General features: G+C 44.9%; 1 protein-coding gene across 1 annotated transcript in view; it reads right to left on the bottom strand.

Annotated features, from left to right (window-relative positions):
• The window catches only part of LOC122662897, a 128,600-nt gene that overhangs the window by 81,499 nt on the left and 33,199 nt on the right, over positions 1 to 13,902 (bottom strand). The window contains exon 10 of the mRNA XM_043858601.1: positions 8,732 to 8,833. Within this exon, the coding sequence (XP_043714536.1) occupies positions 8,732 to 8,833 (102 nt within the window). The remainder of the gene's footprint in view (positions 1 to 8,731; positions 8,834 to 13,902) is intronic.

Genomic DNA, 13,902 nt, shown 5'->3' with positions numbered 1-13,902 from the left:
TTGGGGGGAGGGGGCCGGACAAAAGAGAGAGAAATATGAGATGGCTTCATTTTTAATGCCCTGGACATCAGTGATTGGGGTACCATCTCGAGCTTGGAACAAGAAAATGGAATTTTAGTTAGAACGGGCTTCCAAAGAGTGGTGGAAGTAAGCCGAATTGGACTCCCCAAGCTCAAGCCATTTAATGCAAGTTTTTTTACGCAGACAGCTCTCTTCTTGGGAGGAGAGGGAAGATAGTTCAATAGAAAGCCTTTTTTCTTCCTCCGCCAACAAAGGGTTGAGCATGTCCATCTGAAGCTGGGATTGGACAAGAGCGACACTGGAATGGCAAGAGGCCACCTAGGAAGAAATGTTCCCAAAGGAGGTAGAGTTCCAGGCTTTGAGGACTTCTTTTGAGTTACAAAGCTTTTTTGCGAAGGCAAGGAGAGGGAGAGAGAAACATTGGACTGGTTTGTCCCAATCCTCATGAACAGTGGGAAGGAATTGGGGATGGGAAGTCCACATGTCAAGGAATTTGAAAGGCTTAAGGCCAAAGGAGACGTAAGGTTGGATGAGAAAATAGTAAGTGCTATGATCGGACATACCAGGGAGAAGGAAAGAGGCATAAGAATTGGGGAAGAGGGATAGCCAAGCTTCAATGATCATGAAACGATTGATTTTACAAGCAATCCGATCGCGCCAACTCTTTTATTATGCCAGGTAATGGGGGAGGCCAACCATCGAAGGTCATTGATACCGAGATTTTAATACAATCATTGAAAGCATTGACTGAGAGGGGGTCAAGGGGCAGACCTCCAAAGACCAAAACGAACAACATTGAAATCTCCTTCCACTCCCCAAGGTAGGGAACCATCCTTGGTTTTGAGGAAAGAGAGAGATCAATCTATAAGGGGAGGCGATCAGCAGCTCTATTAATCGCATACACAACCGAGAGGGAGAAGGAGATTGGGGAGTTGGGGAGAGAGAGATGTAGGTGAAGGAGCTGGGGGGACGAGGAGGAGGGAGAGATATGAATTTTAAAGGGGTCCCAATGAATTCAAATACGACCGTTAGGAGAGTGGTTGTAATTGGAGAGAAAGGACCAAGAGGGGCATATCGAAGCTACAGTTCGGGAAGCATTTCCCTGAAGGAATCGAGTTTCTAGAAGAGTACAGAAGAAGGAGTGAGTGGACTTGATGAGGGCCCTAATGTCTGCATGTTTTGCCAGGGAATCAAGACCCCTGACATTCCTGATAAAGCCAGCAGACATGGAGAACTAGAGGGGGTTGGGTAGCAATACCCGAGGGGGGAGACTTTTATATCGCTTACGATAGTACACGAGCCACGGGCGCCGGGCCTTAGGGGATGCTATCGAGAGGGTGTAACCAGAAAGGGTCAGGCCAGGAGAGACTAGAGGGGGACAGGACTAGTAGGGGCTCGGCAGAGTCGCCAGGGAGGGAGGAAGACACAAGGGGGAGGGATGGCCTCACTTGGCAGGACCTCTAAAAAAAGGGAGTGACCAAGGGGAACTCCTAACGGACAAAGAAACCAGGGGGTGGGAAGGGGAGGGGTTTGGGAGATGAGAGGGTCAGTTCAAAGAGGGCAACCGGTTTAGAGGTGGTTTGATGAGGTGTACTGTTATGTAAGTGGGTAAGAGGAGTGGGCTGGGACAGTGGTGTACAGTAGTGGGCCAGGGGTAGGATGGGAAATGGAAGAATGAACTGGGTCGAAGAGGGCCTAGTACGGGGAGGGAAAGTGGAATGTACTGGGACAGTGGGTTCAGAGATGGGTGAAGAGGGCCAGGGTTAGGATGGGAAATGGGAGAATAAATGGGCAAAGAGAGGCACGTGGATATGAGGTTAAGGTGGGGACTGAGGTTAGAGGGGGTATTAGAGGAAAGGTTAAAGGGAAAAGGTCGAAAGGGGGGTGTTGGTAGCAGTGGAGGTAAGGATTGGCAAGAGGATATCGAAGGGAGAGGAGGGTCAGAAGCTTGAAGGAGGAAATGTTTGCAGGATGGGGCAAAAGAAGAAGTGGCAGGAGACAGGTGGTTAAGGTCAGAGCAGAGTGTAGAGGAGGTAGTACCTTCAGCGGAGTGGCTACGGCAGGAACGAGGCAGCACCTGACAAACAACTGTCACACTGGAGTTCTAAGAGTACAGAGGAACCAGGGGTAAAGTGATCATCTGCACCAAATTGTTGAGAGAGAGGTCAGAAGACCCGGTAGCACTTGAAGATCCAGCGGTTGCGGGAGAATGGACCATCGGATCAATGGAGATAGGGTCAACTTCAAGGTTTTGCAGCGTCGACAGAGACGAAGACCTTGATTGCGCCATTGGCAGCGACTGAGGGCCTGCTATTGAGGGACAACGGTCCAAGGGAAGCTTGGGGGACCGTAGGTTCGAGCAGACAAGGTTGCAGAGGAGTGGCTTCAGCAGAGTTGACATGCGAGCCCATATCAGGAACAGGGAAGGAGCAATGGGGTCTTCCCGATGGAGAATTAGAAGCCGGTTTTCCCGAAGACGGCGGTTACGTTGGTGAGACTTCTTCCGGCCACGACTACGGTCACAGAAGGTGACAGGAGGAGGCGGAGGAGCTGGATAGAGAGCAATCCCTGCGACCTGAGGCGAGTCAGATGAGCTTGGACCTTGGCAGCGAGTGTAGGAGGCAGATGAAATGTGACCTTGGCAGCAAGCAGGGGCAGCAACAGGGCTTCAGAGATCGAACCAACTGGGGCAGCAACAGTGTCTTCAGAGTCAACCAATGGCGGCGGCGAGGCTAGGGGAGTCCTACCTGAGCATGTATTAGAACTGCTAGACAGACTAGGCTGCAAAAAGGAAAACTCCAGAACACACATGCATTGTGGTGTGTTAAGATGACCAAATTTAGAACTCGATGCTTGGATGATTAATCCATCCCAAGCACCTTCTTATTTATAAGAATAATTGAATAGTAAAATATGTATACGAGCAATGTGGACTAAACCACATAATACAAAAACTAACAAAATAACAAAGAAAGGTCCGAATACCCCCACGGTATTCCTGCCATATATCTAACACTCCCCTCAAGTTGGAGCATATATATCATGCATGCCCAACTTGACTAAGATAGGATGAAACAAATTGCTACTCACCCTGGTGAACACATCAGCCATTGATCAAGAGACTTCACAAAAAGGAACACAAATGAGGCCGGCCTCAAGCTTCTCCTCGATGAAATGTCGGTCAACCTCCACGTGTTTAGTACGATCATGCTGGACGGGGTTATGAGCAATGCTAATGGCTGCTTTATTGTCACAATAAAGCATCAGTGGAAGATGAATAGCAAGACCGATATCCCGTAATAATCCTCTAAGCCACGAAGTTCACAAATTCCTCGGGCCATCGCACGAAACTCGGCTTGACGGACCTCGGCCACAACATTCGCTTCTGCTACGCCACGCGACAAGGTTCCCACCAACAAAGGAACAAGAACTGAGATAGATTTCGTCAGGAGAACCAGCCCAATCGGCATCGAGATAGGCCTCATATTAAGGTGACCCGTGGGAGATAGAAGGATTCCCTTTCTGGAGCGTACTTCAAATATCTCAAAATACGACGGATCGCATCCATATGAGAGGAATAGGGATCATGCATGAACTCGGCTCACCAAACTCACAAAGAATCGCAATGTCGGGTCGTGTGTGAGAAAGGTAGATTAACCGCCCACTAACCGATAAATACCCTCACAACAGCTCACCCTCTTTCTCCCTAAGTTTTGTAGTAGCTTCCATAGAGTATCCGAAGGATGACAACCTGAAGCCCTGTGCTCCATAGATCAAGGACATATTTTCGTTGAGAAAGAAAGATGCCCTTTCAAGAGCGAGCAACTTCTATCCCTAGAAAATATTTCGAGGACCAAGATCTTGACTTCAAATTCACGGCAGGAGGAGCTTCAAATCCTCGATAGCAAGATCACCATCATTACCAAATGACCACAATATCATCCACATAGACTATGAGAAGAGTTACCTTGTCACCAACTCGTCCATAAACAAAGCGTGATCAGCATTACTCGCCTATAACTCGCTGAAATCATAGTCTTGTGAAATCGCCAAACCATGCCCTAGGTGACTGTTTCAGCCCATAAAGCGCACGCCTCGCCTGGACTCGCCCTCGGTCCCGTCATCGAGAAGCCGGTGGAATGTCCATATATACCTCCTCCTCAGCTCCCTACGGAGGAAGGCATTCTTGACATCTAACCGTCAAGATCCCACCCAAGATTTATAGCACAAGATAATAGCACCGGACAAGTGTTGAAGCCGCATCGTGCGAAAGGTCTCCTGATAGTCAACTCCATAAGTTTGAGTAACCCTTTGCAACCGCACGTGCCTTATATCGATCCACGTAACCATCGCCTTTCTGTTTGACCACGAAGACCCATCTACATCCAACTGGTTTCTTTCCCTGAGGAAGAGTCACAAGCTCCCATGTATTATTTTTATGTAGTGCTCTCATTTCTTCCAACATTGCTGCCTTCCACTTTCCATCTGTAGATGCTTCCTGCACAAGTTTTAGGAATCGAAACAGTAAGAAAGAGAGGATACAAAAGCACGAAAAGATGGAGAAAGAGAGCTATAAGAAACAACACGAGATATGGGATGTAAAGTACAAGTCCTAGTACGTTTGCGGTGCGAGCATAGGTAGGTCGGATGAAGAGGGATTACCAGGAGATGGAGGATCTGGATCCGGAGCCGGAATTGGATGGGTATTGGTGCTAAAGGGGATCGCAACTGCCCTCTGTTGGTTCCCCCTCGTGTAGGTGAGTATGTTGAATTGTCAATTCTCTTCGAAATGCACCAATAGTTCTCTGGGTAGTCGGCTCCCCTCCCGAAGAGGAACATTAACAACACTATTTTCTATGGTCTCCCCGTAAAGGATTCCCATTAGGTGAGGGAGGAACAGCCGGAGGAGTTTGGACATTATCCAAAGGAGGTTGGGCATCGTCCAAAGGAGGTCAAGCAGCAGCCGCAGGAACCTCTAGTGGAGGAATCTCAAAGGGCACATCTTCACTAGAACTCTCCCTCAAGAGGTGGTGAAGAATAATAAGAAAGGGTCTCATGGAAAACAACATCCATACTCACCAAGGTACGACGGGAAGGGGGATGGTAACACTTATAACCTTTCTCGGGTTGGAGAATAACCCAAGAAAATACAACGGAGCCCACGAGGCTCAAGCTTGCTGGAGATCCGTATCCCTAGCATAACACACACACCCAAATACTTTGGGAGGGACAATAAAGGAGGAATGACCCAAGAAAATATCGAGGGGGCACGGGAATTAAGAACCCGAGAAGGGAGCCTATTGATAAGATAGGCGGCAAGGTGAGAACCGCATCCCCCAATATTGAGAAGGAACATTCCTCCCAAACATCAAAGCCCGGGCCATTTCCAACAAATGACGGTTTTTCCGTTCTCGCCACACCATTCGGGCAGGGGTATCAACACAACTAGTTTGGTGAATGATGCCATGATCAGCCAAATATTTTGAAATTGTGATTCAAGAAACTCGGTTCCATTATCACTTCTCAATATTTGAGAGTAGCCTGAACCGAGTTTGAATCGCTTATGAAAATGCTGAAAACATGAGAAAACCTGATTTTTAGTGTGCAAAGATATACCCAAGTGTTCCGAGAATGACAATCAATAAAAGAGACAAACCAAATATGACCAGAAATAGAGGGCTCATGACTAGGGCCCCAAACATCGAATGTACCAAATTAAAGCAAGAAGAACTCCTTTTATTTGAAATAGGATAATTTGAACGTGTCTGCTTGGCGTAACACAAGCCTCACAAAAAAAGTCATCCTTAGTATGTAGGGTGACCAAACGAGGAAATAAATGAGCTAAAATTCCTAAAGGGGGTGACCTAACCGAGAGTGCCACTGGTAAAGTTCGAAGAGACCAAGGAGTTCGATGCAGCGGAGAAGGCAAAGTGGTGGAGAGAAGCGACCGTCATCAAGCAGTACAAGCCACCATGCACTTTACCCAATCCAATCGTCTTCCCAGAGGCCGATCCCGAAACACACAATGAGAGGGAAAAAGTGACTTTGCAGCTTAAGATCACGAGTAATACTACTAATGGAAAGAAGGTTAGTAGTAAAATTAGGAATATGTAAAATGCAGACAAAGGAAGAGAGGAAGTAGCGGTGGATGAGTCCTTTTCCGTATATCAAGAAAGGACCCATCACCACTTTGACCTTATCTTTCCCGAAGTGGGAGAATATCTCAGGAAATTTAGAGGAACAATATGATCCGTAGCTCCGGAATCTATGATCCAAGGATGGGAAGCCACGGAAGCACAATGACCTACAAATGGAATACCGACCAGGCAAAGTGTGAACCCGAAGGAGAGCCGAGGAATCGCGAGAGCGATGTAGTAGAGGCAGCAGCAGCCGGGAAGTCCTAAGCATACGAAGGAGGGCCTAGATCATCCCGGGATAGACCATTAGTCGATGCAGGAGTTGCGAGAATCTCGTCCATGGGCCTTGGTCTTTGTCTTTATCTTTGTCTTGGCAGCCCTTTTAGCTTCAAAATCAGCGGGTTTCCCGAAGTTTCCAACACTTCTCCTCGGTGTGGTAAGGTTTGTGACAAGACTCACAAACAACAGACTCGTAGTAGAATCACCAAGAGAAGCAATGCCACTAGGTGTAGGAGTGGCAGGGGTAGCAGCTGGAGAGCCGATCTCGCAAGCAATAGGAGGGTGCAACATGGCAGCCCTACGGTTTTCTTCAGAGGAGACGAGGGCATAGGACTGCTCAAGTGTGGGAAAAGGCTTGTGACCCAACACTTGAACCCGAATCTGATCATACTCCACATTTAATCCTCGCCAAGAAATCATAAACCCCGATCTTGTCCATGTGTTGCTTATAAGAAGTAATATCTCGCAACTTGTACTTGGTGAAAATCGTAAAAAATGGTCCAATTGTTGCCAAAGGCTGCGCAAGGTAGCATAGTATTTGAGACCATCAATTCTCCCGAGTAGTGTGAAGGACCTTCTTCCCGATTTCATATACCGGGCATCATTGCCAAGTCTGTCCATAAGTCTCCTTGCAAGCAGCCCAAATTTCGAGGTCGTATCAAGGAGAAGAAAATTGTGTTGTAGATCCGTAACCATAGAACCAATCAAGTAGGACATAAGAACTCCATTGTTGGCAAGCCACTGTCTGAGCAGCCCCAACCTCGAGGCATAGGAGTGGATCCCCTAATATGACCGGAAGGCCACGGCCAAGAATGGCAAAGGAGGCGGACCTAGACCAAAGTAGGTAATTGGTGCCATCCAACTTGATTGGATTTGGAGAGAAAGTATGATACTACGGTTTGCTGTTTCCATCACCAACATAAGTAGCGATCGAATCCATAGAGTCACCCATGGAGACAGTGAAGAATCCCAAATCGGAGAAGAGGGCTGTTGTGAAGAGAAAGCCAAGAATACCTCCAAGTTAAGGGCTGAAACAAGGATGAAAGCCCTCAATAATAAAGGAATAAGTGTCTCCAAGAATCAGCAACAGCAGTGCAGAAAAACCTTGAGATCGATATTTTCAGGGTTTTGAAAAAACCCCGAAATTGCTGAAAATCGATAAGATGATATGAGGCCTGGAAAATGACTGTGAGGCTGAAATTGCAGTGAAGTACACTTGAACAGATGTGAAGCACTCCTCAAAAAATCAGAATTAATCGATAAGTGGAACCCCAAGATCGACAATTGTCGTGGTTTTGAAAAAACCCGAAAGTGTGAAGAGATATCGATCTTGAGGGCTGGAACTTGATGTAGCTTGATGTAGGTGCTGGAATACTGATCTGCCGCAGGTCCGAAGCTCCAATATAGTGAACAAAATCCTTGTAATATACTGTGAATCTGTCCAATGAAGGCTGAAGTCTTCAATATTCGCAGCAAAGGAGTGCAGCACCTTATCGATCAATTCTTCATATCATGGGATGAGGTAAAGGAGGGCAGCAGCTGGATCAATTGATCACCTCATCAATGCTGCCCTATGGGACAGAGAAGAACAAAACAAAACAAAGGGAAGAAGAGAAGAAAAAAGAAGAGAAAGGGAGAAAGATCGAGAATTAGAGAGGGAAGGAGATCGTGGATTGCAATCTGAGTTCTAATCCAGCTTTGATACCATGTTAAGATGACCAAATTTAGAACTCGATGCTTGGATGATTAATCCATCCCAAGCACCTTCTTATTTATAAGAATAATTGAATAGTAAAATATGTACATGAGCAATGTGGGACTAAACCACATAATACAAAAACTAACAAAATAACAAAGAAAAGGTCCAGAATACCCCCCACGGTATTCTGGCCATATATCTAACATGGTGTGTTTCAGTAATTGTAGTGAAGGCACATATACACCAAAGGACCATTACTTACAATGTACAAATTACAAAACACCCTTAGTGAATCCTGTCTCAAACATACATAACAGAGAATAAGAGATGATGCTGAAAAGGTCTAATAGTTTCATTAACAAATATTAAAGTTCAATTACAAACTCACAATTCATAGAAAATAGAACGTTGGCATATGAATCCATGTGGGTATGCTCCTATAATTAGGATATTGTTTCACGCTCATGAAAACATCCTTTACTAACCCCATTCAAATAAAAGCGCCAATTGCATAAACATGCCTACTTAACAGAAGCCTGTACCTACTCCTAATAGTTGCACTTAACCTCCTGAATAAATCGTATCTGAAACTCACCATGAAGAATTCAGAGTAACTCCCAAAAGTCATAACTGCAGCAGGAGTGCCTATTTTCAAGTCATTAACTGAATCCCCCAAAGCAGCAATTATTCCCACAGCCTACAAATTAGAAGTGTGACAGTAAGCAACAAACATGAATTCCATTGTTAAAGTCACTCTGAAATTGGCAGTAAAAGATGAGAGAATAATTTTCTCAAGGTCAACCAGTTCCAAATGAAGTATCAGGTTGCAAAATTTAATTTTGCTAGAAGATTATACTTAAATATGCAAAAACTGGATTATCGGCGGTAGGTACAATTTTCAACTTTCTAATACTGGGGTTTTTCTCAAATTTAAAAATTCCATAAATCTTAATATGGTAAAACATTGCTAAAAACCAAAAGTGCAGTAAAATATTCATTTGTTTTGATGTCCAAAAAAATATTTTCATTCAGAGCGATTTTGACAACATTCGCGCACACCAAATTAAGTTTGACCGGTACATAACTCCTTCAATATAAATCAGATTTAAGCAATCTTGGACTTGTTGGAAAGCAATCAGGTCACTGCTTCAAGAAAAGACCAGTATTTTCCCATTGAAATAGCCCCAGAGCTCATCCGCCAGTGGATAGCCCTTGGCTATACTCACCTACACTTTGGAGCCATTCGGATAGCACTCACCTTTCACGGTCGAAAAGGTCTACCCATTGCCTCTAAAATTGATCTTCTTGATACCCGGTTCAAGAGATATGCTCATGCCACCAATCCACCATCACCAATATTCAGACCACCCTCAACTCCGGAACTGTATTCTTCATGTTGTACCCCAATTACAACATTGCCCTGAGTGATCCAAAGCTTCCAGATGCTTTGCAATTTTTGGTACAAGTCACAGGTGCACCACAGGTAGAATCATCAATAGCGGCAACTCTCCACTACCAGATGTGCTACCGGTTGCAGAATCACTCATTCGATCTTAACACAGGCCATACTGATGATGCACTATTCCTCAAGAAAGACTCGGATCAGATTCCGACAATCACTCATGTGCCTCGCCAACTTTCCATGACTGAACTGGTCAAACTAATCCCTGAATCTTGGATCACTTCATATGAGCAGAATCAAGAGGCTGCACCACCACCACCTTCCGTGGTTTCTACTAATCCCTCTTATAAGAGGCTTGAAGATGGCAGAATTTCAGTCTCTTTTCCCAGACCTATGACATGAGCACCATGGTCCAGTTTTTTCCAACCGACCTCAAGCCTCGACTACCTCATGTACCCATCAAGGCTTTTGACAATGCCGATGAACCTATCTATGAGTTCCAAAGCCCCTCAGGACACAAATGGTTTGATGTCTGCGATTATGCAGATTGTTGCAATGAATCAGAAGATGAAGAACCTAGGCGATCTCGGCGTAAGAAAAAGAAGGCTCCAGACCCTCTTTGGCAACGATACAAAGCAGGTTGCCCCAATGTTTGTCCCCTTGGAGACGATCCAGGCAGGTACCAGTTCATTGTAGAATATGGTACGCAAAAACCTTGTCCTTGGGGATGTTGCAATCCCTCTGAAAATCCTACTTATCAAACCTCTCCCCCCTCATCTCCACCAACATCACCTGAATCACCATCAGCGGTTTCCCTTCCTTGTTACCTGATGAACCAATCGTCTTCTTCCTCACGATCCGGTTCCTCTTCTTCCTCAGTCAGCAAGAATTTTCCACCTGCCGTTGATTACCTTGATCATGATCAGAGAATGCATAAATGGAAAATAACACCTCCAAACACGGTTGATCAAAATGGAAACAGGCCAGGCAATACTTCACTTGAAGCAGCACTCAATTGGCAAGCAGAGAATGCTATTGTCCAGAATCAATATTTGCAAAAGATTGTCTCATATCAGGAGCACGCAATTTTGCAGTTCCAAGAGAATAGTCTGAACATCAGCTATCTCAAGCAAAGGATTGAAGTCTTACATCATGAGTTACTGCACATTGCTACTACTGTGAAAGACATGGCACATGCTTCTCTTCTTATCTATGTCCGAGAAAAAGAAAAGAAACAGCTTGAAAATCAGCTCCAAACCTTGCATGCCCCAATCCCAAAACCTCCCCCAACACAGGCACCAGCCATGACAACCTATACTCCATTCTTTCCAGATTTTCCAAGAACCATCCAGATTCCAGTCTCTCCTACACCAGATGGACCCCACACATTTCCCACAGAAATGCTGAAGGAACTGCAGCAAAAACAGCGCAATTTGACTCAGTCTAAGGCCAAAAGAAGGCCACACAGACACCAGCCCCGGTCCTCTCAGCGACAAAGGCCCCCTCCATTTCAGCCTTACCTCCTACCAACTCCTACCACAACGGTTACTACAACTGCTACCTCCTTTCCCCCATGTAATCCCCTCTGTCCAGAAGAAAATCTGAACCCTCTCGGTTCTTTCCTTAGAAATCTGACTACCCAACCCTCTCAGAGTTCTCACTAATACCACCCTAACCTTTCTCTCTATTCTGAGACTGACTCAGACACACCTGACCCAGCTCCTCTCTTTGCAACACAGGAACAAAGTGAACATACTCAACACACTGAGAATCTCACTGATGAAGAGGAAATGGCTGAAAATCTTCCTCCAGTAGTTGATAATCCTCCACCTCAACAGTTTTTTACCCAAGAACCTAGGCAATTCTTTACTTTGGATGATGTTCCTTGCTCCAAATGGCCTCAAAGATTTTCAGAATTTCATGCATGGCTCACAACTGAAGAAGCTCAAGAAGGGTCATCCTCACAGATTGCATTGACTAAATTCTTAGTCCGTACTCATGGTAACTTCAGAGAATGGCACATGAGCCTGGGTCCTTAACAGACAAATGCAATGGGTACAAATGGAAATTTCAGCATTCATTGTTGCCCTCTACAATGAATTTCTAGGCCCGGTGGAAAACAGTAGAACCAAGGCCAAAGAAGAATATTTTCAAATGAAATGTTGTTCATTTCAATGAAAAGATCTTGACAAGCACTATGTGCGTATGTCTGAACGTTTCTACGTTCTTGGGGGAATTGATGATGTCAACATGAAGCAAGTTTTTCTCAACTCTTTTCCAGAACCACTCGAAAAAGACGCAGCAAAAATCTTAATGGGCCAAGGTATCCAGATCCAATAAGCTTCTCTTGGACGACTATACCAAGAAGTTTTAACTTCCCTGTCCAAGTTATGCAGCCAGCAAGAATTCTGGAAAAATTGGGAAAAGACCACCGGAAAACTAAGCAATGTCTGCAACACTTCTTACCTGAAGATCAAATGTAAAGATAGTAACTGCAGTTGTCCTACTAAAAATCAGTCACATTTTTCACCAGTAAGCAGGCACCGAAGGCATCATTCCAGGTTTTAGAAAAAAGGACGGCACCAGCAGGGATATCAGAAGAAATGGAAATATCTGAAGAAGAAGAAATTTAGAGGAAAAACTTCTGACCGCTGTTATGTTTGTGGAAAGAAAGGCCACTTTGCAAAAAGTTGCCGTGATCAATCTAAACGGAAGAAGTTTATCTCTATGATTGATCCATTTACTTCCCCAGACGATGATGGAGATATTGAGTCACTCTACTCCATTGATGATGATTTCTCCCCCAATATGTTGTTTGCAATTGAAGTCCCAAAAGAAGAATATTCAGACACATTAGATGAGTCCGAGGATTTTGAACCCCTCTACCAGCTTACCTCTCATTCACCTTCTCCACCATCCATAGCCCAGCCATTACCAGCTTTATCCTCCTCCAACCTTACCCTTCCACTAGCCCCTGTATACATTATCCCAACCGCATATGACCGCCCGATCAAAGTAATTGGCTATTTTGATACGGGAGCTTCCATGACCATTTTAGCACCTCAAATCCTCCCTTCCCACTGTTGGAAACCCTACAAGCAGCATTTCCAAGTGGCAAATGGTCAAGTTTTTACGGTTGACCTCATTTCCAAAGAACCTATCCAAATAAAACTATTTCCCACCCTTGTGGCCAGCCATAGAGTTTTAGGATCAACTCTCCCAGGTAGAGACCTCCTTCTTGGCTTTGATCTCCTTAGCCAACTTCCCTCTCTCAGATGGAGTTCAAAGGGCCTGACCTACAAGAAACAATTTTTGCCCTGGACAACTCTTTCTAATCTTTTCTTGCAGCACCTCTTGCGGATATCCAGCAGCAAATATTGTCAAAATCATGTGCAAATTCTCATACTGAATTTTTGGACAAATGTGCTCACCCTCTATGGCAGAATCCTCAGTTTTTCATTCGCCTGCCATTCAAGAAGAATGAAGATGTCAACCCAACCAAAGCAAGTCATACAGGAATGAACCCTGATCATCTCCTTCTGGCAAGAGAAGAAGTATCCCAACTCCAGAATCAAGGACTCATTGAACATACTTCTACCCAGTGGGCATGTGAAGCTTTTTATGTCAACAAAAGGGCTGAGAAAGGCCGTGGAAAGATGCGCCTGGTTATCAACTACCAACCCCTAAATGCATTTCTTGCTGATGACAAATTCCCCCTGCCTACCAGACCCTCACTAATGTTGTAGGCAAATTTGATCTAAAAGCAGGATTTTGGCAATTAGGAGTTCATTCAGAAGATAGGGCCAAGATAGCCTTTTGCATCCCAAGACACCATTTTCACTGGACGATAATGCCTTTTGGACTGAAGGTCGCCTTCTCACTCTTCCAGAAAGCAATGATGAAGATTTATGAGCCAATCCAATCTCAGGCATTGATCTACATCGATGACATCTTACTGTTCTCCAAAATAGAAGAAGAGCACCATCAATTGCTCCATCAATTCCATAAAATAACTTTTAAGTATGGAATCATGCTCTCTCCCTCAAAGATGCAAGTTGGGGTTCCCAAGATAGATTTTCTCGGAGTCACCATTGACCAAGGAAAATATGAGCTTCAACCCCATATTGGAAAATCTTTGTTACAATTCTCTGATGGCCCGTTTACTGTACAATATGGCCTACGGCACATATTTGTTGTTCACCATATAACATTATGCCTTCCCATTTCTATCCTCCATCACTACCTAATAAGGTACAGTAGTAGTTTACTTCCTCCTGGCCATAGAAATTACCCTGGTCTCCAGGTATCCCCCTATTTTGCTAAGCTTCTCACTTTGTTTGCCCCTATCTCCCAGTGGATTAATA

This window comes from Telopea speciosissima, chromosome 5, assembly GCF_018873765.1.
Source record: "Telopea speciosissima isolate NSW1024214 ecotype Mountain lineage chromosome 5, Tspe_v1, whole genome shotgun sequence".
NCBI classification, from domain to species: Eukaryota; Viridiplantae; Streptophyta; class Magnoliopsida; order Proteales; family Proteaceae; genus Telopea; species Telopea speciosissima.
The sequence above is the reverse complement of the archived record's forward strand: the minus strand, read 5'-3'. Positions and strand labels throughout refer to the sequence as shown.